Source organism: Saccoglossus kowalevskii, chromosome 3 (genome assembly GCF_978046115.1).
Source record: "Saccoglossus kowalevskii chromosome 3, keSacKowa6.1, whole genome shotgun sequence".
NCBI classification, from domain to species: domain Eukaryota; kingdom Metazoa; phylum Hemichordata; class Enteropneusta; family Harrimaniidae; genus Saccoglossus; species Saccoglossus kowalevskii.
The window spans coordinates 22674073-22697313 of record NC_140643.1 but is presented as its reverse complement, the minus strand read 5'-3'; the positions used below and the strand labels follow the sequence as shown (position 1 = coordinate 22697313).

Sequence of the window (23241 nt, the reverse complement as noted above, 5' to 3'; positions counted from 1 at the left end):
CTTCATACATGCACCTAGTTCTCAGTTAAACCAATTTTTCAATTTTAATATCTTGAAAAGTAAAAATAAAATGCTATTCACACCAAAATTTTAGTTCATCTATAATGTCATATTTGCAAAGGACATATCTTACTTTGAATAAAATCAAAACATCTCTAGATATTGCAACCATAGTATTCTATAGTTCACTGATGCATTCAAATCATAGGATAGCACATTTTTTGTATTGTTTGATCTCAGAACAAAGTTGATACCCATGTTCCAATTTTGTTTTCCCCATTATCAAATTCATTAAGGACAACTGTCTGTCACATTTGATGTATGTATGTAAAAGCAGTATTCGAGTTGCAATTCTAAATTCTATTCAATTCTTATTGGTATAAGTTGATATATATTGGTAACACCTGTTTGCTTATCAGGGAAAATTCATAATTTTTATAAACTGTTGATCATCATTTCACATCTATCATTCATATGAAAATAAAACTTGTAACAGCAACCTCATGGAAAACAGGATAATTTTATTATTCTCCCAATCTAATGTTTATTACAATTTCTTTTGGTAATCATTATTGATAACATTTCATCAAACAACCAGATCTTTTAGTGTTAGGAACACAAAACCAAAACAAAAATTACAAAAACAATTGTGCAGCAAGTATCAAAAGTGATTTGAAAAGTACAAAAAAATAACGAACAATACGATTAATAAGCGATTCCACTAACATATTTAGCTTATTAGTAAATCTGGGTAATGTACAAGTATCTTGAATAAATTTATTTTATCATGAAATACTACCATCTACATTAATACAATGAAATAAAATCCAAATGTCGCGTCTTAGGCATTCAGATGTTACTTTATAATACAATGACGGCAACAATCACCATAAATAGAAACAGAAAATGGTAATAGGTGATTGTAATTATTGGTAATTAGTCACTATAATTACCATCTATCATTTCCTATACTGTAAAATACTTTATTTTCGCTTGGAATTAATTTTCGCTATTTTCGCTGAAGGAATGATTCAGTGAAAATAAAATCCAGCGAATATACCTTTTTTCCTATACTTTACATTCAACTTCTCAAAAATCAGTGAAAATATATTCCATACAAAACACCAATAAAGTCTTTTCAGCGAAAATTAATTCCAGCTAAAATATAGTATTTCACAGTATATTACCCGGTATATAATTTGTCCGAGCAGCTTTAATTTTTTTTTTTTATAAATTTTGAATTGTTTACTCATTCGTTTCCATTGGAGACTCCTTAAAATCTATTACTCGACACCAATAGTGAACCAACTCACACAGCAATGTATCAATTAAACTTGTTCACTGAATAATAAATTCAGGATAAAGACATCACCAAACTTCACCGTGTCAGTTACAAAATATCATACATCTGATACCAAAAATGATAGAATTTGACACTCTGTTCCAAAACATATCAACACTTTTCGAACGTTTCTCCTTATACCAGATAAAACCATGTCACCAATAAATATTAAAGTATTCCAAGTTAGTGACATCACATTCAAGCACTTTCTTTCATTTAAACGAGACAAAGAAACGCTAAAGTGTGCGTCAAAAAACAAACCAGTCAGTCAAACGAATCAGTCAACACAAAAGTTAAAACGACAAAACGTTTTTGGTTGTTATTTCAGGCTGTACAATCTCTCATTAAATTATTACTATATACAAGCAGGAAAAAGAAGTATAACAAAAAGGTCATCATGAGATTACTACAAAGTATGCACTCAGGCAGTACTGGGTTGCATCAACCGCCGCGACTGGTGTACTGCCTTTGTGCATACTTTGCAGTATTCTCATGATGACCTTATATTATTGCAAGGAATACTGAACAGATTTAAATAAATTATACCTAGTACATTTAACCTTTGAAACACCAAAGACAACTCTTTCCACCTTCAAAAAATAAAACCTACATTTCTTTTCAATACCGGTATATGAAACTATGTTCATCTGGTGTCAAAGTTCTCCAAAAAAATTTTTAGAAAAGTACATAAAAATAGGCTACATGTTGTACCAACATTTTGGTGGGGAAAATGATGGTGCCCATAGGGTTAACCAATAATTTTTTTTGTAAGGTATCAACAGATGTGGACAATCATAAACAATACATCTTACCTTACAAGCACAGTAAGGGACGACGTCAAAAGATCGATGTCGGATAAAAAACTTAATTCTTTTAGTTTTTTCCCAAAACCCCCCATTGAAACTTAATTGATAAATATTGATCATGCCGTCAGACTACATTCACCATTAAATACAAATTGATAATCGGACAGTAGTATGGCATAGCAGTTGGTTGTAATAATGAAGCAGAATATACGCATGCGCAACCTACTTTCTGGGTTCTGCGCATGCTCTAGGTCCATGCCCTGAAATTGACCTGATTTGACGCACATATTTACACTCGGACCAAACCATTTTCTCGTCTTGGATGTGTTTTTTTTATTCATTTTCTGTTCTTTTTGTCTATGATTGGGTAGTAAGAAACAAACTACAAATACTCCAAAGTTTTTTTGACTTCATTAAAAAATAAAATCGTTTTTGTAGGATGGAAACTTTTTGAGGTCAAACCCCCACCCCCACCCCCAAACTAAAGCAAATAAGTTTTTTATCCGACATCGATCTTTTGACTTCGTCCCTAAACGAGTGACAACGATTGAGCAAACGAGTTCACCCAGAAGTTCATTAACCAGTACTGTTTGCTTTATTCTGAAGTGTGTTCTTCAAATTTTATGTGGAACTTAATTAATTTTTTGAAAGCTACTTATTTAGCATATAATATTTTGACCAATCACAACAATGTTAATATACCACTTGATATACTGATGTAATATAATCAAGAATAATAAACATATTCATGGAATTATGATCACATAGCATGGTTACTTGTGGCTATTAGTACGGGTATAATTCAATGTATATAAATGAGATCTAAAAATAATTATCTTAATTATCAAAATGAGTAGAAATTAAACCTGCACTTTCTATTTTTTGAATAACAGATGTTTTTCATTTCCTAGTAAGCACCAAATATAGATCTCTGGCAAGTAAGTATACAGGGAATCAATTTCACCTTTTTTTTCTTCCTTGTTTGAAAAATCAATGTATATTTACATAATATTGCGCTGCAAAGAGAGAAAACAGAAATCAGCCACTCTGTAGGGCTTCATTCATCAAATAAAAAAAAAATATGGAGCAAAAACTGACTAAACTGCAGCAAGCAAGTAGAGGGTTTCCAAATGTTGTGTCACTTGTAGACGATGCACAGTTCTGATAGGTATCACAGTACCAATGTCTATTTCAGATGTTTGAATATTGATAACGTATCGAATCTTCAGACACTGCCACGATACAGTAGTCATGTGCAATATTCACCAACGAAACATTTCATTTTGTTTAAGATAATTTTTTTTTTCAATATCTTGCTGTGGGGTTTGATGGTGAAGCTGCTGCTCCTGTACCAGATGAGGATTCTGTGAAGAGAAACAAAAGATCATTATTGGTTTCCATGACAACCAGACAATTATTTGTGTAATTTTTACAAGTAACCACCTATCCTCAGGGCGGACACTGGGTATTTTCACCGACCTGGCAACCATCATGGTGAAAACCAAGGCTGAAAACTCGCAGAAAACTGTACTTTGGGCTAGTTGTTGAGACTCTCCTGAACAGTGCAACAATATTACCCCCACATGTACAACATATATAAATTTGGTTGTTCAGAATTACTTGAGTTGAGTTTGTGCTGTCTCGACTTTAGCTGTTTTCACCGGCTCTTCGACCGGCGTTCCACAACAGCTCGTGTAGAGCCCATAGAAATACATGGTACATTGGTGCACGTCTTAGATTGTAGAACGTTCTATGATTATGCTCCGTCCCAAGGATATACTGTATCTGAAAACTGACCTCAGTTTTTATTAAGCCAAAAGAAAAAGATTTTGCTTCTTGACCGAGATAGAATTGAAAAATATTGCAATGCGGATTTTTTTTATTTTTTTATTATTTAATAAAACAACAAGATACATACTCAATGTTCACCATTTATTAAAGAATGTTTTTGAAGATATGCAATAAAGGTTGAATTGGAGCAACAAAACTAGGTTAAAATAGAAATATTTTCTCATTCTACAATATGTGCAACACTATACCAGTATCCAAAATTGCAATAAAATGTTTGAAACCCCTGTTTTAAACTGACACGCACAATAAGGAAAAGCAAAACTTTTTTTCATTCGGCTTTATTCCCTTAGTTTCCTTAGTCACACCCATATGAATAATTTTTTATTTCAGAGAGAAATCCATCCACAGCTTCATGTCGGTATTAAAAAGGTGCAAAGAATGTAGTCAAGTATCGGGTCATTTTGGTCACACTTACTCATTTCATTCTGGAAGGATTCTGCTTCAGGACATCCAATCAACTCATGTGTTTTTAAATTAAGTATGGAGTCTGCAATAATCCTGGCTGTTCTCTTCTGATATCCACCAGATGTCACCATTAAAATTGGAATTTTGCGACTCCTAGCTGCCTCAAAGACAATCTGATCTCTCTCAATAATGCCCTATATATTATAAACAGAGAACAAATTTAATAATTTAAAAAACAAACATATTCTTAAAAGAAAACTGTCTTAGCTTTCGATGACCAAATTTTGAAAAATACTAAATTTTGTAGCAGTACGAATTTCACCGTTGACAGATATCATAATGTGAGATAGCAAAAATAATTCAATAATTTGTTTTGTAAATTCCAGAAAACATGATAAGTACAGAAATTTAACAAAATGACTACAGAATTGATATTCTATTTGTAACTGATGCTCCCTGGCAATCATCATTGTGATTACTGTATCTGCTCATCTTCAGTAGCACACATAAACCAAATTTATTGAATACTGGATCAATAAAATATTTGACTAGACACACCTCTGTCATAGATTTGTCTACAAATACGGTATTAAGGTTAAAACAGTCAAATCTGTGTCGGTGTCACCTCTATATGAAGATCAACACTTTTAAGCAGTCGTAAGGCATGTGTTTGAACAATCTGTGTATACCTGTCGTACGTGACAGCAAATTTGCCGTAGTTTAGAGACCAAAATAATAATTAACACGACATCTTAAAACAATTTTTAATTTCAAGTCAAACTTTATTTGAACTTAGTCAACTAATAAATAACTACCGGTATGTCAAATGTATGAGTTGGCGATCCATTACAGCTGTTCTGAGAATTATTCGGACAGACAGTTAGCAAAATGATTTGCAACTTTGCAAAACACTTTGGTCTTTGCCCAATCTAGACTTGTCGACGCCACTTGAGTGACGGGCGCATGATTTGGGATTACTATTTCAAAGAGGTTGTCGGCTTGGTGAATTGCAAGTATTATCTAGTGTGCATTTACAGCAACCATTCTTTAATTTTGAAAATCACAAATCTGTTGAAAAATGTCGACCCCTCACTCATTTTTGTCAGTTGTACCTGTTACAAAAATGGACTAGACATAATAACGGTCAATATACCCCGTCATTTTCAAACTGCAGTTGAAAAAGTTATTCTCTCAAGGAAGGCACTTTTGATTTGACAAAGTCCATCGAACCGTTATAATCAAGTTTTCCGTCTGTGTATCCTTGACGTACTCTCCCACCTCGGTATAAAATCTGAATTTGATACATAATGCACCAGTAATGTAAAAACAACTTTTAGTTTGGCCCAAAACTTCAACTTGAGCCTTCCCGCCAACGGAGAGTTCATTTATACCTGGGGTTACTCAAGACTCTGGAGTTGTTTTGTAAATTGCGATATGTCATGTGGACTCAGATGGTTATAACAATTTAAAATAACACTTGGAATGCATATACAACATATAACCTGTTAATATATGGTAACCAACGCGTGTCGTTTTGAAAACAGCATTTTACCCACATCTTGCAAGATAATGGAATGATTTCAAATTGATCGTGCCAATACAACGGCACCATCAAGTCTAGATTGGAAAGTGTTTTGCAAAGTTCCAAGATATATTGCTAACTGACTGTCCGAATTATTCTCAGAACGGCTGTAAAAACATAATCCAACCTTTATATAATACCATTTTAATGAAGTTCCTTGGATGGTCACTATACACAGGTTTGACTGTACATGTTAAATATTTATGTTTAATGTTTACCTGTGGTGATATCGATAATGCTCCAAGTGGATCACCATCTAAGATATCTGTTCCAGCATTGTACACGATAATGTCTGGCACAAACTCACCAAGAGACAGCTCTAGATTCCTGAAAAATAAGCATTGACAATGCTAAGTCCCCATTCTGTATTTAATTTTAAATTCCATCACTAGCAGCAATCCAGAGGTGTGGGTATACATTAGTTAAATAGTCCTATGATGTGATCAATTGTTGCTGGACATTGTAATAAGCATATTTGGTTGAATCACTAAAAAAAATGTAATGTGCAACCAAAATCTAGTTTGAACAAAATCATGCAAGCCATCTCAAAAAAACAGTTGTTAAAATAATGTACATCTGTATGTGTCAACTTAATATAAAGCTCTGTTCATCGACTACAGACACATTTAGGATTTTAGACAAAATTACCATGAATTTGACAAATAAAATCATAGAATCTATGGTATACAATCTTTCAACTGAAACAGGCGATATATAATTGAGAAAACCATCAGTCGGTGAAAAACAATGTGCATATGTGTTAAGTTTGAAAGTGATTGGTCAAAGCATATCTGATAAATGGTACTGAACTGATAGAACCCAAATAAATTATAGTCCCTGATTTCAGATTTGTCCGAATCAGGTACTAAAAAGAAGGATAATGACAGTATGTGCCAGCCCAGTATATCATTTAATACATTGTCATTAATGAATACATCAACAGAAAGTAAAATAAAGGTCCTTATATACTTAATCAAATTGATAAAAATATTTCACATGCATTCAGTAAATAATTTTTTCATAAATCATCTAAACTGATCATCAAAATACATGTAATCTACTAGTCCACATAACCATGCAGTGATTATACCAGATGACAAACATTTTAGGAGATGGCTAAATTAACTTGAGCCAAGCGCCCAATCACACAAATACACCTGGTCCATCAATTATAATCTCAAAGGTCAGGCCTGAACACTCACCCACACAAATTTACAGCGAATAAAAAGACATAGAGTAAAAACATTCCAATAGATTAATATATGTGACCTTGCAGTGTGTGGCACAGGTGTTTGCATCATGATTTACGCATAAGTGGATATCACTAGATTGGCAATTTATAATCAAAACTCCATGGAGCAAATACTGTCAATAATTTTCATCTCCGCAATAACTAAATCAACACCTGGAATATATGGTTTTATGTACTGTACACCATATCAAAATATTGGCGATCCGCTCCGCTAGGATTGCCCTTATAATCACTTTTGTCGTTTTGTGTGTGTGTGTGTCTGTGTGTGTACATTTCCAGTGTTCCAGTGTTCACGTATTATTTCTTCTGTGATTTTTTTGGCTTGGCCGATTTCGTTCAAACTTGGCAGGTAGGTCACACCTTAACCCTAGTTATAAGGAAAAATCCGGAAAATTTTTTTGGTCCACCGTTGCCATAGCAACAGCCAAAAAACTGATTTTGGGATAGCTTCGCGCCAAATGTATCTCCTCCTACAAATTTGGGATAAAATACTTCAAACATAGCTCATTCTACTCAGCTTGAGTGTGGGCACAAAGTTACCATTTGAATTTTTGATATCTGTTTTCATTACCGAGAAATTTGACCCCAAAGTTGGGGTAACTTTTCACCAGCAACGGCTCGGCTGGTTTTGTTCATACTTCACAGGTAGGTCGTGCCGTCACTAATTGGAAAAAAATCCTGGCCCACCACTGCCATTGCAACATCCAAAAACTGATTTTTGAATACTTTCGCCCCAAATGTATTACCTCCTACCAGTTTTGTACACAGTCAGCTGGCATCGGTGTCGCTGGGTGTATATGATAAAGGGAAGTTGTGCAACCAAATTTGCCCAGTTCGCAGTTTTTCGCCAATAAAAAAATAACTAAGGCAACAACTCACGGTTTTTCAGCATTTTTGTAATAAAGACATTATTCTCTATCAATAATCCGCCCAAAACAGGAACATTTCTACTAATTCTTGTGTTTTTTAGACGTTTTTCGAAAAACCTGCTATTAGGCTGCAAAAGTAGAACATTCCGGAGGGGGCGAAAGGGAAGAGCCAAATTTAACGCGTAAAAATAGAACGCGTATTTTGACCTCTATGCGGTCGTTGCCAAAGAGCCCTGCGTCCTGGCGATGCTCTTCTGTTTCACCAGTTGCGTTTTTTGACTAAAATTTGGGCAGTACTGTCAGTCACGAAAATTGATGAATAAATTAATACACATAAAATATGAATCACGGGCTAATTCAATGGTCACCGAACACTCCACTACTAAACAATCTGTGGCAAGATAGTAGCGTACTGTATATTTGACAAGCGTGGTACAGTTTTTTGCGCGTGTCCGTAATAACGCGCACAAAGGATTGTGGGACAGAGTCCTTTATTTGCTGGCATTCTTGACTTTTGACTGCAGTTCTTTTTTTATATTTTAGAGTAAATGCTTCTGATATGCTCTTAGGTTGCTTAATATCCGTCTGAAATTCTGGACTGTGGTCATATTTTTCGATTAGGAGTCGTATATTTAAATTACTCACTGTGACTAGTGTTTTGCATTATGAAGTATATTGTTATGAAGGTCAACACACTGCAATTTAGGTAAATATTTACCATTTCGTTATTTCATTATTTCGCTTTCCAGCATTTCCGGGAAACGCTTCATTCTAAAAAATGCTATCGCAAAACGGTTGGAAATAATAAATGTAACAGCAGAATACGTCCTAGCACAGTCACTCTACTAGGAGAGAGTAACTGTGGTCCTAGTACTAAACTAAGTGACTTCTAAAGACTGAATGGTGTTTGCGAACTTCGTATTAGTTATAAACCGACGTCAGCTTCACGTTTATGTCACCATGGAAACAGCCGAAAAACATGTTGCTTTTTTTTGAGCGGAGCGTATCGCCAACCAGCCTACCGGCTTGTTTATTGTATTAATTTCAGACATTTAAGAGAACTAGCAGAAAAAAAAAGTTATTTTCAAAAATCTCTTATTATATTGCATTTTTTATTTATCACTGGTCAAAATTTTATGTGAGTGATGCATTTGGTGAGTACTCTCAGTTTATTTTTCAAAATAAACTTAAATTCTAACGTGCATTTCTGTAACGAGGCCAAGTGAAAGACTAAAGAAAATGGATTACATTTGATTTGATTTGCAGGCATAACAAATGTTCTTGAATAAATGTAGACTCAATATGCTATATTATCTCTTACAGAAATTGAAGAAACAGTTGATTGTATTTTTACAGAAACTAATTTTTGTCTAATGCGACTATTGAAAATGTCATCTTAATAACTTTTTTTACTGCTAATGATGCATCAAATTTGCATTAAAATAGGCTAAAACATGACATCTCATGGATGTTTTGTGTGCCTATGATTTGGAGTTATGGCCACAAGACAACCAGTTCAGTCTGTTAAGTTTGATGGACTATATCTTCATAACTGAGAAGAACATAACAGTTCCAAGAACCACTTTCTGAGATTATTATTTTGAAAGGTAACAGTGGGGGGAAAAAAACATCGAAAAAATGAACAGCGAGAAATGGCGAATCTCTCAAACAACACTCCAAAACTGTGTTCTTGAGAAAATAGTGGTAACTTAATATCCTAAGCAAATATGGAGAGAAAAATTACAAGATCATATTCTATTATATCCCAGCTAAGTAACTGACAGAGAGTGCCCTAATCACTATTTCTCCCTTAACTATCTTAACAGTCCATTATCTACCCTAAATGTCACACATACTAACACAAATTCACTACTAATTAATTTTATAAACATGCTTGTCATTGTCATGGAAGTCTTGACTTTTTCACCACCAGACTTTCTAGCCCAAATTTTTCTGCTTTTTTCCCCCGGATATTCTCCATATTTCTGGAAACTAAACCCTGATTTTGGAGCCAACAGACAAAAATTGAGTTAATTTCCATTTTTTACTCAAAAAATGTTGCTATTTTTTGCCCAAAATTCTGAAGGAGAGTGCAGACTATAAATGGGACTATTTTGTGAATGTGATAAAAAGAATGAAGTGGTGGTAAAAAGGTTAAAGTAAACTATTTGAAATTATTGCCAGTATAAAAACAACAATATGCCCCCATAAAATACCAGGATGTGCAACCTTTCAGCCAAGTACGAGGTTCTAAAATTTACTTTATTCATAGTGATAATGAAATACGTACATTTTGACTTTCTCAAGATACTCTGCATCTTCTGTCCAGCTCATCAATTCAACTTTTCTGTTGATCCCCCCTAAAACACAAAATACATAGGTTATTAAAGACAAATAGTTTGGGTTTAATAACATTGTACTGTAGAATACTTTATTTTCGATTGGAATTTATTTTCGCTATTTTCGCTGAAGGGATGATTCCATGAAAATAAAATCCAGCGAATATACTTTTTTTCCTATATTTCACATTAAACTCATGAAAAATCAGTGAAAATAAATTCCAAGCAAAACGCCCAAAGAGCCTTTTCAGCGAAAATTAATTCCAGCGAAAATAAAGTATTCCACAGTATAACAATTGTAATATATTGCGCAAATACAGTCTCAAAGTGTTAAAACAAAATACTGTAGTTGCTCTGTTAGTAGCGTGCAAATGAGGTATCTCTATGATCAAAATATTATTTGGAACCAAGCCATTCCAAAACTGACTCGTACGCAAGACCCACTCACAGCTCTCCAGACTGATACACTAGTGTATTATTCATAGATTTCATGAAATCTGACAATATGATATTAGATGACATCTAGTCAATATATAAGCCTTATTTTAATGATGCAACATACAATGAATCCAATATTTGGTTTATGTGCGCTACTATCAGAGAACAAATTCGGTAACAATGCAATATTACAGAATCAAACAATGAAAACATTGTCAACTCTTAAACATTTTCTACATGGACACATATTTTTTTTTTTTTTTTTTTTTTATTTATTAACACACAACATCCCCCGGAGGGGATGAAAAGGGTTACAAAACAAATATTAGTAAAAGAAAAATAACTATATAAAAAGTAACGGAACAAAAAAGCATTAAAAAAAAAGAAAGATTAAATTTGTATACGAGGAATGTGTTACTGGCTTAGTTTATTTAGGTGCTGCTGTCTTGTATTAAAACAGTTTTTTAAATATTGTGCTAAAGGAATTGACATTTTCTCGTTACTTAGTAATGATATGAATTTATTTTCATTACTAAATTTGTCAAAAATGGACACAGATTACACAGGTGCTTATCATATATCAATAAAACATGAAATTAACTTATCATCCAATGTCCTTCATTTTATGTTAATTTAACGTTTGGATCGTTTATCTGAACAATCAATTAACGGAACAAATACATCACCGCCCACTGTGTTTGGATAATCATGGTTTGACTGTACTCACTTTTAGCAAAGCCATCATGGGGGTAAATATGTCTATTATAAACATCCATAGTATACACTCTATCATCTTCCATGAAATCTCGTTCATGTCCATTTCCCTGGTGTGCGTCTAAATCTACAATCATTGCTTTTTTGGTCTTGGGATCTCTGTCAAATAAAAACTGCGAAAGAGGAGTAACATTTAAATTAGATAGTAAATAAAATACAACATGAACATTCAGTGGCTTACAGTCACTCACAAGGCCTAGAATCCCCCAGTTTTACCACACAAAAGTTTTAGCTTTGAAATCTGGTACGCACAGAATACAGAAGAGTTGCTTTTTAAAACTGATTGAAAATTATTCAACTCAGTTATGTAGATAAATGACCATACCTTGATTGCTAGCGATATATCTGCGTATGCACAGAAGCCCCCTCCTCTGTCTCCTGAACAGTGGTGAAAGCCACCGCCGATATTAATAGCCCATCCTCTTTCAATGGCTAACTTAGCTGCCTGGAATACAAATGAAATACCAGTTACATCGCAGAAGACCGTATTTCCTATAATTAATTACTGTAAACTAAATTTGATAGACCGAGACAAACATGGAAGATTTCATTGCGATCTTTGATGTCAGTGATTTCTACACAATTTGATTCCAATGTATGCTGTTAGATTATCAAAACTCAAAATTAATAGCACTGACTAGAGAATATTATATAGGCAATAACGAAATCATTTTTTACTTAAAAAAAAATAGTGATTGAAACCTGTTAAACAAAAATATATTTTTATGGGGCCTTGCATAGCAAAATGTGTTCTATGTAAACCTTTTACAGAGCATTGCCTACTAGTAGAACTACTGACTACAAATTATCTTTTGAATTCCAGGGGTTTTCCTAACTTGCTATGTGGTAGGACTTGTTTCATTTCCACAGGAAGCATAGTTTTATGAAATTTGCAATTTCTATTTAACAACAATTTGGCATACAAATCCTTTTCATTTTGAATAAATAGATTATTATGTGAATTACTACATTGACTGTGCATATTAATACGTCACGTTATGCTTTTATTCACTTTATTTACATTTTCACCACCCTCTCAGATAATGATACGGTCCAAATCAAGCATACACGCAAGCCGTTCATGCAAGCGTACGTGCCAAGGTTTTTGCAAATCAGTTAGCTAGTTTGCTAATTAGGTAACCATTTGATAGCCATCTTGCAAACTGTAGTTCCGAACACACGTGCCCCACATGTAATAGAGCTAATGACGATATAGGCAATAAAAGATATATATATATCCTATGGGACAATGTCTGAATACTTACAAGAATGGTGCCACCTGTTTGAATTCGGAAAGGTTTAAGAACTTTCCTTTGTACTATAAAGTTTGGTAGAAATGCCACTGGGGGTACCTCTGTAATAGTAGCAACGTTCACACTCCACTGTAATATAAGCAGAGAGAGAGGGGGAGAGAGAGAGAAAATAAGTAAATGATTCAACCACAACATGCTGCACTTCTAATAGTATCCCTAGAGAATATAAATAATGGTACAAGTCATGAGGGACTCGTGTTTTAATCTTGTGTTTGAAAACAGCTCAAACATTTTTTTTTTATTCTGATTCTGAATATAATGAAAGAAAAAACAGATAAATTCGGTGGTTGTTGCACATTTTCAGATCACAAATTTAACAGTCAAAATGAATGTAATCAATGTCACATAGTTATTGGGTTTTTTAGCGCGTCTGAATCAAATAATCAATTTCATTCCCTATATATTTAATGAGAAACATGGCTTCACAATGACAAAAGCCTATTTGATTGAAAAACTAACAGAAGTAATTCTCGAAGCCCAAAACACTGATGAGATGAGATGCATAACCTTAATACATACATGTATACAACATCCACAAATAGATACACATCAAGAATACGAGATCATACACTGATTATTTTGCTAGACACAATAATAAAATTAAATGCATAATTTCCCAGTAGAGAAAAAAGTCTGAACCAATCTGACATTATTAATATTAAAGGTACATGCACTTTATACATGAACATTACACGTAAAAAAAAAACTTGTCATATACGTAACCATGCAAAGGAAAGATAGAGGAAAGACAGAAAGGAGCTGAATAGATGAATGAAATCAATTATGATAAAGCAGATAAACATTGTTATAAGCATTTTACAGAAATAGCTCTACCTCAGGCATTTTTTCCACAAAGTTGGATTGCTGCAAAAGAAAAATATAAGAGAGAAAAAGAAAAAAAAAACATAGGAAAAAAGATGTGTGAGGTTTTCAATGTAACAATGCCGATGAAAGGCATGATGCTGATAAGCTGGGTATCAGAGTAGTCATGTTTATAACATTGATACCTAATTAGTAATCAAAGACATAAGCTCACGAAGAGTCCTGGCTACAAATCTAAGTCAACACGTTAAGGATCAACAAACTTTCATTTTTTCAACATAAAGAGTTAGTTATTTTCTGTCATTACTCTATGTTACCCAATTATTTAATAGCACCATCGCAAGCTATCAGGTTTATCAACCTTGCCTATCACAGTAAACATAAAGGTGTTCCTTGAGCCTCATTTTCACAAAATTTAATTGACGAGGAGCTAAAGTGTGGAATTGGACAATCTGCAGAAACACTCTTTTTAATTTAAAAAATTTTTATTCAGACATACTTGCTTCATGAACTCAAATCACAACACTTGTCAGTGCCAAATTTGCTTACGGAGGAACACATTACAGATGAAAATACCTAAAACAGGCCTTAACTATTGTCAGAAATGTTGTCATTAATTTATGGGCTGTCAATGTTTTTTAAATTGGTTTATATTAAAGACTTAACGTTTACAAATATGACAGAGTGATGGTGATGCAGATATCATTATACTGGTAATCAAAGTAGATCAAAGTCACATTAAAATTTCTGAATATAATTTTCACATCATGTCTAAAACACAACTCAATCCAGATGCTGTCCTATTTACAAATTAAACATGCACATCCCATTTATTGAAGGCTGTCCAAAATGATGCCAACTTAAAAAACATTAAACAATAAATGCAATTAGAGGTTAAATGAGATAAAAATTAGATCATTCACGTTGGAGTAAAAGTAATTTGGAATCTAATTTCGTAAATAGTAAATGAGTTGATGTTTTGGGAGTTGACGATATGTGCAAAATGACAAATTTAAAAAATAAATAAAAGTATGAAATGAAAATGAGATGCATTGTACCGCAAAACAGAGATGTGAAAATTAGGAAAGAAGTAGCAATCTTTACATGCATTATTAAGCACTTACATGCACACGTCCCCCTCACCCTCATTTATTGATTTATAAATATTTAATATTCAGTAGCCCAGTACAAATGTATTGTACTTTATACTACTGTTACAATTTACGCTAGAAATACAGTAGAGATCTGGTCAGCCTAGTCTCCTACACTAAAAATACCTTCAAGGACAGCAGGGTAGCTTATCAATCATAATAATTCAGACAAAAAATTTCAATTTAATAGTTTGCATCTGCGATAAAGTGCAATTCTGATTTCAATAACAGTTTTATTTGTGATAGATGAATCGGGCCCCCACCCCTTCCAGAGTTGACAGTGTTAAACTGAATCTATTGTGAAGGGAATACATAAACTGAATGAAATTATCGTTCTACAGAACAAGTCTAGTAGAGCACTTAATGTCAGTCAGTGAGTGAAAACAGAAATCTAGAGTTTTTTCGGTATTGAAATATTTATAGCTGCCTACAAAATAATACATGTCCGAGTATTAAGACTCTTTGAATTCCCAAAATCTCACCTCCCACAAAATTAAATCTGTTTAACTGTTTCCAGTCAAAAATTACGTCCAAAAATTAACAAGAAAATGTGCAAAATATTGTACAAAGCTTTTGTTCAAAAAAATAACAGCATACAATTAGGTTGCAAGGTGTATCACATTGTTACACAAATTTAAAATCTGCATCTTATTTATGTTTAAGACCACAGTATATTCAGTGTAAAAACACAGACCCCTGTATTTGTACCATACACACATGCAGCAATACTGTTAATACATGTTTAAGTACTAGTATAGTAATCACTGTGATAGGCGGAGAGACGCAGTAGCGGATCGAAGAACCCCCTCCCCCCATAAAAAATACTGTATCCGCTCTTGAGACGGGTCCTAAACTTGTACTTGAGCTTGTACTCTAAGTGGCAAATTCACCTAATAAATGACGAACTGGTCATACGGTAATTTCTTTTGGTGGAGCCAGGTCATTTTCAAGAACCCATCCACCTCTAATAGGGAAAATACAATACATTTTCGAACTATTTGGACAACCTTGTCGACTGTCTGTTGAAAAATAGTTCAAAACTCACTTGCAAAATGATTGAACCATAATAGCAGCATGTAAGATACTGAGATATATACAAACACTACTACTTCACTACTGCTCGGGTAAGCACCCTCCCCTCAGTTGAGGACCCTGGGCGCTGACATGGTCCAGTATGGTATATACAAACACTACTACTTCACTACTGCTCGGGTAAGCACCCTCCCCTCAGTTGAGGACCCTGGGCGCTAACATGGTCCAGTATGGTATATACAAACACTACTACTTCACTACTGCTCGGGTAAGCACCCTCCCCTCAGTTGAGGACCCTGGGCGCTAACATGGTCCAGTATGGTATATACAAACACTACTACTTCACTACTGCTCGGGTAAGCACCCTCCCCTCAGTTGAGGACCCTGGGCGCTAACATGGTCCAGTATGGTATATACAAACACTACTACTTCACTACTGCTCGGGTAAGCACCCTCCCCTCAGTTGAGAACCCTGGGCGCTAACATGATCCAGTATGGTATATACAAACACTACTACTTCACAGTTACCGCTGACATACATATTATTGTGGAATATCACACATACTGAGATATATACATCAAGTAAACACAAAATAGATCAAGCACATTGCCAATTTATTCATGTCAGTCTTACCTTTAAACTATCTAGATATCTTTTAGTATGTATCACTGATAAGTCTTTTTCGCCTGCTTCTCTGGGGGCAATAATAGTATCATCTCGTAACATACCATCTTCTGTTTGATGACAAATACACAAAACATTGTTTGTAAAAAATATTACAGGTGTAATTTTAAACATTTATGCAACACTTAATTTATCACATGAGGTTTCATTTTTGAAATTTGAATAATATTAAAATATAAAAAAAATGACAATCACGAAATACCAGAAACTATAAATCCTTTGTTTTGTCTGAACGGCTTCGGTTAGAAATCAAATTAACATTTGGTTTGAGATGAAAAAATATTTTAATTTAATTTCTAATCTATGCATGAAATGTAAGACAATATATATAAAGAGGGCAATCAAAAATGTAATTAAAAGATAATGATTAATTTAAATAATAATGCAATATACTAGCTGTAAGTTATTATGTTCCTTATAAAACAGAAATATTGTATTTTCTCTACTAGTATTATATGCGCTTGTTTTCATTCTAGGTGTTTCTAACAGGAAAACTAGTCAGATTTGTGGTTTTATATGCACTTCTATTGAAGACGTACTTCTAATAGAGTAAATATGGTACAAATGATATTGTAAAACATGTTGAAAAAGCGGCATGCAATTTTAGCAAATTGTGGCAAAATGAGGTAATAGCGAAATGTTGATTTAGCGAATCTCTCTTGTCATTGTTGATTACTTTGTTTGGCGGCGAATTTTAATTGATAATAAAGTCATTAGCGACATCTTGAATTAGCGAATCAGTTCTCTCGCTAAATTCGCAAAAAAGACATACTCGCGAAAACGATATGTTTTACAGTATACACATTAAACATTGCAGTAAAAATGCCAAATGCCGTAAAATCTGTATTAGCAGCTGCATCCCTAATAGAAGTCGCACCCATTCGTTTTGAACAATTGAGAAGCAAACATTCACCATTTTTCATATGTGTACATGCTCTAATAGAAGCCGCATCCCCTCTGTTGCATTGTACCATTTTAATAGAAGCCGTAGCTTCTAATACAGATTTTACACTACTACAAAATTGGCTCCATTAGAAGCCAATCTCCAACTGGGTGCATATAAAGCAAAAATTACAAAATCATTAAAATATTATTTTTTAGAGCACAGAAACATTAATTTTTTTCATGTATTAAAATAAGAGACCAGAAATAGCAGGAAAGTGATTGCAAATGAGAAAATACATGTACTGCATGGAAACAATAAAAGATTATTTTATAGTATTGTAAACCATTAGGAAAAGATTAATCATATCTCTACACATGTAATTATAGGATATAATAGATATATATAGTCTGTTTTTCCTTTATTATAAATGTTATATTACCGGTATTTCAAAAAGATAAATTGATAATAATCTGCTACAATTATAAATAGGTTACACAATGAAACAAAACATGAGCTTGCCATTAATCTTGCACACAGGAAATAAACAGGAACAAATCAAAACTGTTATTATCGGTATATAGATATCAATTATTCATTTAGTGATGAGATACTGAGTCAAGGGAAAAACTATGAAAGTTGATGTGTATTTATACAAATTCACAGTGGAAAAATCCTAATTAAACATAGATGTGGCCACGTTTTCTTGGTAAAATCATGATTGAGTTTGAATTTATCAGTGTATGTTACTCGTTCAAAATTACCAGGTACACCTCACATGATGCGAGCATTTTTTTTGTATTGTAGGAGAGGTGCGAATATTTGAGTGGGAGGGAATGTAGCAATTTTTGAATAATCAAAAATACTGTTGTTAATATACAAGTAGCCTATCGGCTGAGATAGCTCCTCTGTTAGAAATGCACATTTCAATTAAAGAACTGAAGACATCATCAGAAAATGAACAATATGTATCAAAGCAATCGGACTTACAGTTTTTAACAAGAAGTCGAAAATATCACTTTCTACCAAAAATGACCAAAATATTCACCAAAATTAGAGAATTGAAGATATCATCACAAAATGAACAAATCTGAGAAAGGTCTACATGTAGTATCTATATATGTAATATCAAAGCAATTGAACTTTTGGTTTTTAACAAGAAGTTGAAAATATCACTTTTTACCAAAAATTACAAAAATATTCACGAAAATTAGAGAATTGAAGACATCATCACAAAATGAACAAATCTGAGAGAGGTCCACATGTAGTACCTATATATGTAATATCAAAGCAATCGGACTTGTGGTTTTTAACAAGAAGTCGAAAATATCACTTTTTACCAAAAATTACAAAAATATTCACCAAAATTAGAGAATTGAGGATATCATCACAAAATGAACAAATCTGAGAGAGGTCCACATGTAGTACCTATATATGTAGTATCAAAGCAATTGGACTTGCGGTTTTTAACAAGAAGTCAAAAATATCACTTTTTACCAAAAATGATAAAAATATTCACCAAAATTAGAGAATTAAAGATATCATTACAAAATGAACAATTCTGAGAGAGGTCCACATGTAGTACCTATATATGTAATATCAAAGTAATTGCACTTGCGGTTTTTAACAAGAAGTCGAAAATATCACTTTTTACCAAAAATGACAAAAATATTCACCAAAATTAGAGAATTAAAGATATCATTACAAAATGAACAAATCTGAGAGAGGTCCACATGTAGTACCTATATATGTAATATCAAAGCAATTGCACTTGCGGTTTTTAACAAGAAGTCGAAAATATCACTTTTTACCAAAAATGACAAAAATATTCACCAAAATTAGAGAATTAAAGATATCATTACAAAATGAACAAATCTGAGAGAGGTCCACATGTAGTACCTATATATGTAATATCAAAGCAATTGGACTTGCGGTTTTTAACAAGAAGTCGAAAATATCACTTTTTACCAAAAATGACAAAAATATTCACCAAAATTAGAGAATTGAAGATATCAACATGAAATGAACAAATCTAAGAGAGGTCTACCCAAGGTACATATACACCAAGTATCAAAGCATTCAGGCTTGTAGTTTTCAAGAAGAAGTCGAAAAAGTAAAACATTGACACCGACGACGACGATGACGGACAATCACTCATATGATAAGCTCCGCTCGACAAAGTCGACAGCGGAGCTAAAAATATAATGCTTTTAATCACATTTTTTTTTTTCCAAGAAACTCACAATCATCAGAAAAAAAAAATTCTATGTCATATTTGTAAATATTTCAAAAATACATGTATGTACCTCTTCACATTTCTATACTATCTTAGGTTTGTAGTAATAATTAGGCTGTATAAGTTGGTTTTGATAGTTTTATCTCTATGTACAGATGTTAAAGTTCACATCGGAGATAAACAATATAATTTTGCATTACCAAAATTAACTGGAACTGGATCGTGACAAGGGAGAATCTACAAAATGTGATTAAAAATGTCAAATTCGAAAGGAATCTCAGAATAAAATATTGCAAGATTCAAAAGGGATGACAAATCAACGGTACATACCTTTCAAAAAAGCATAGACTTTTCCCCATTTCCCGGCGTCAAACGGGTGTAGTTTTTCTAGACCTAGAAAGCCAATGTTGTAGTCTTGAGAGTAGACAATGGGCCATTGACGATCAGAAACATCTATGTACAGGTCTGTTTTGTGAAGCGGTTTCTTCTGTACCCTGAAAAAAAGAAAAATATTTGTGACAATGCTGATATTACCAAAGGTTGAGAAAATGTTGCGACCATGTCAAAAATATACTATCGACAATACAGTATGGCAGAAGAGACAACACAGAGACATAAAATACGAGTCTGGATAAAATGGAAACAAAAGCCAGATTTCTTGAAACTGAGGAAAATAATAAAATAAAATAGAAATGACAGAGGTACATACATACAAGAAAAAAAATGCAGTGAAAAACACAAAAATCTTACGGGTTTGAATTTGTTGAAGATGACGTCTTGTTGACACCTGAAAACAACAAGCCTAAATTCATTGTAGGCGGCAAGCGTCAAATAAAATAAACCGTATCAACGGATTTTATTCTAATGACAATTTTAAGAAATTGTAAGAAAAGGTAGCATTGAGCAGACAAAACTACACAATGGTTCAACAATATCAAGCGGCGATATAAAGGACGAAGATAAAAACACCGACAGTCAGTGCGCTCGCCCACCCAACTCAGCGGAGATGTTGGGAATGAATGGCGTGGGAAAGGAAGTACGTATAGAAGAATAACCACTGACGTCAATTCACAAGGAGTTTCCAGCGTAGAAACACTCAATTTCTTGGACAGTACGTCATGGTATAATTATCATATTTTAATGAGTATTTATTATGCGTTCAAAACAACCTGAGAGATAATAAATAATAGAATTTAAACTGACGTCCAAATTTATAATATAAACAGTAGAAGACCATCGATTATGACAATGCATATAACCTACACTTCGAAGTGTAATGTTTAAGCCAAATTAATAAGATAACATCAGCAAATACCTTTTTTTGCCTTCGTCGTCGCCGTTCGACGAACTTTCAGCAGCCATCTTGACGGGCAACCAAAGGCTCAAATAAAATTGACGTACGATGGCGCTCTTGCACAGAAACCGAAAGCTCATGTATTGTGATAAATTCGTGCCACCAAAATGGAGTTCCTGTTATTTTGAAACGAGTAAATTTCAATGATTATACGAGATACGATAATTGAAACCTTTCGGTGAACAACAAACTGTGTTTTGTGGTTTCATTTCCGGCTGACAGCTCGATCGCCTCTCAAACTCTAGTCAACGTGTAAAAACAGAAAACGGTCAGAACACCGTGAATTCTGACACTCACCTTCTCTACAGTTCTGGTGCGTCAGTCCGAAGTCTTAGTCCAGAGCGTGAATGTGAGTCACGATCTTTCTGCTGTCAATGTTTCCGCGAATCTTGCAAGTCGGATTTTCCCACCAGTCTGACCAGATGCTTTGTGCGCTCTCTAGAGTTCAATATCTAGATTGCTTTCGGATTCATTGACGACTGCAGTGAACTCGTAGAAATTCTTTCAAGTCACGAGACGAGAGACAAAGAATACAATAGTTCATAGTTATGAAGAAAATGTGAACTATTCCAGGACTAAACTTGCAATAAATGTTGTGGACGTCATAATTTATTTCCACAACGATTTTTTAAAAACGAAATGTTGTACAGCTTTTGCCACTGATGGCGCTCTGATACATAGTGCCTCTTCTGTATGTTCAGTTTAAGGTAGCGGGACTATTATTTGCATACTTATTTAGGGGCCCAAGCCTGAAGGGCGAGGCCCCTATTCTTATTGTCCGGTTTTTTAGGGGCCCAAGCCTGAAGGGCGAGGCCCCTATTCTTATTGTCCGGTTTTTTAGGGGCCCAAGCCCAAAGGGCGAGGCCCCTATTCTTATTGTCCGGTTTTTTCTTCTTCTTTCTTCTTTAGGGGCCCAAGCCCGAAGGGCGAGGCCCCTATTCTTATTGTCCGGTTTTTTAGGGGCCCAAGCCCAAAGGGCGAGGCCCCTATTATTATCGTTCAGTTTTTTCTTTCTTTCTTTCTTTCTTTCTTCCGTAACTTTTTTCGTCAAGTCGTTTGAGAAAACCGCTGAACGGAATGGTCTGATAATGCTCTATACTCATAGTCCCTAATGTGAACTGGTGCAACATGCTTTCAGAATTTCGATTGGTCAATTAGTTTGGCAGCCATATTGGATTGAAATAAAATCGGAAGTGGCTGTTTGACCACTTTCTGAGGGTCTAGGCGTCTAGATTTTTTTATGGTATATAGTACAACTCATGTGTAATAAATATCAGCAATAAAAACTTTAGCGGTCATGTGACTTTTCCCGCCATTTTGTTTTTCGTAAAAACGGCAAAAAACACTTAAAAATCTTCTTCTTCAGAACCACCAAGTAGAATGCTCTCATATGTAGTATTTAGCTTCTATATATGAATCCCATTTAGGTTTGATAAAATTTTTACGATTGGTCACGTGGTTTGGCCACCATTTTGGATTTCTTCTAAACAGGAAGTAGTTTTTTACTATGGCAACACTTGAGGGATTATTTTCAATTTTGCTTCATGGCATCTGTATATCTATCTCTTTCAGAAACCTAAAAAAGATTTCAGATCAGTCACGTGGTTTGGCCGCCATCTTGGATTTTAAGCAAAATTGCCCAAAAGTTTGGGCATTTGTTTCTCAGAGGTGATTCAACCAATCTACCAGATGTTTTTATATTTACCATGCCTGGCCTTAGCTCCATATGAGAAAAATAATATTATTTTGATCAGTCACATGGTTTGGCCGCCATCTTGGATTTTATGAAAACAGATCTTGTGCAATTACATGTGTTGTATTGGTCCGATTTGGCTAAAATTGTATATGTGCATTCTACTCTTGAGATGCATTTTTTCAACCGAATGGCACGTGGCTGGGTTTTGTCGATGGGCGCCTAAGGGGTGGGGGCTTCTAACCTCATTAATATGCATTACTGATATATCTCAAGCACTGTTGGAGTTAGGAAGATGAAACCTGTGTTATTATGACAACATTAAACAATTGATTTCATTAAAATAACAGATTACCATATATGGTCATGTGAACTCATTAATATGCATAACCATTATATCTCAAACACTGTTGT

At 34.0% G+C, this 23241-nt stretch overlaps 1 protein-coding gene across 3 annotated transcripts; it reads right to left on the bottom strand.

Annotated features, from left to right (window-relative positions):
- Positions 1–501: 501 nt before the first annotated feature.
- On the bottom strand, positions 502–21560 carry LOC100374228 (histone deacetylase 11-like). Of its 3 annotated transcripts, XM_085496904.1 has the most exons (12): positions 21432–21560; positions 21096–21250; positions 20111–20274; positions 16611–16711; positions 13806–13835; positions 12924–13040; positions 11984–12103; positions 11612–11771; positions 10398–10467; positions 6205–6313; positions 4415–4598; positions 502–3512 (listed from the first exon to the last, which is right to left on the bottom strand). In XM_085496904.1, the coding sequence occupies exons 2-12, from the start codon at positions 21212–21214 to the stop codon at positions 3454–3456; spliced, it is 1233 nt and encodes a 410-aa protein (XP_085353030.1). In that variant the 5' UTR covers positions 21215–21250; positions 21432–21560; the 3' UTR covers positions 502–3453. The 3 variants fall into 3 exon arrangements, with proteins under 3 accessions (XP_085353030.1, XP_002735241.2, XP_085353031.1); XM_002735195.4 differs by lacking the exon at positions 13806–13835; XM_085496905.1 differs by lacking the exons at positions 21096–21250; positions 21432–21560 and adding an exon at positions 20531–20780.
- Positions 21561–23241: the final 1681 nt, after the last annotated feature.

What these genes read in the sequence shown, in the direction of transcription:
- LOC100374228 (XM_085496904.1), bottom strand. Translation starts at nt 21,214, where the DNA reads ATGAGCTTTCGGTTTCTGTGCAAGAGCGCCATCGTACGTCAATTTTAT. An exon ending in GACGACGAAGGCAAAAAAAG is followed by an intron (nt 20,275 to 21,095) that starts GTATTTGCTGAT and finishes TCTTTTTTTCAG; the next exon opens with GGTACAGAAGAAACCGCTTC. An exon ending in ATATATCGCTAGCAATCAAG is followed by an intron (nt 11,772 to 11,983) that starts GTATGGTCATTT and finishes CCTCTTTCGCAG; the next exon opens with TTTTTATTTGACAGAGATCC.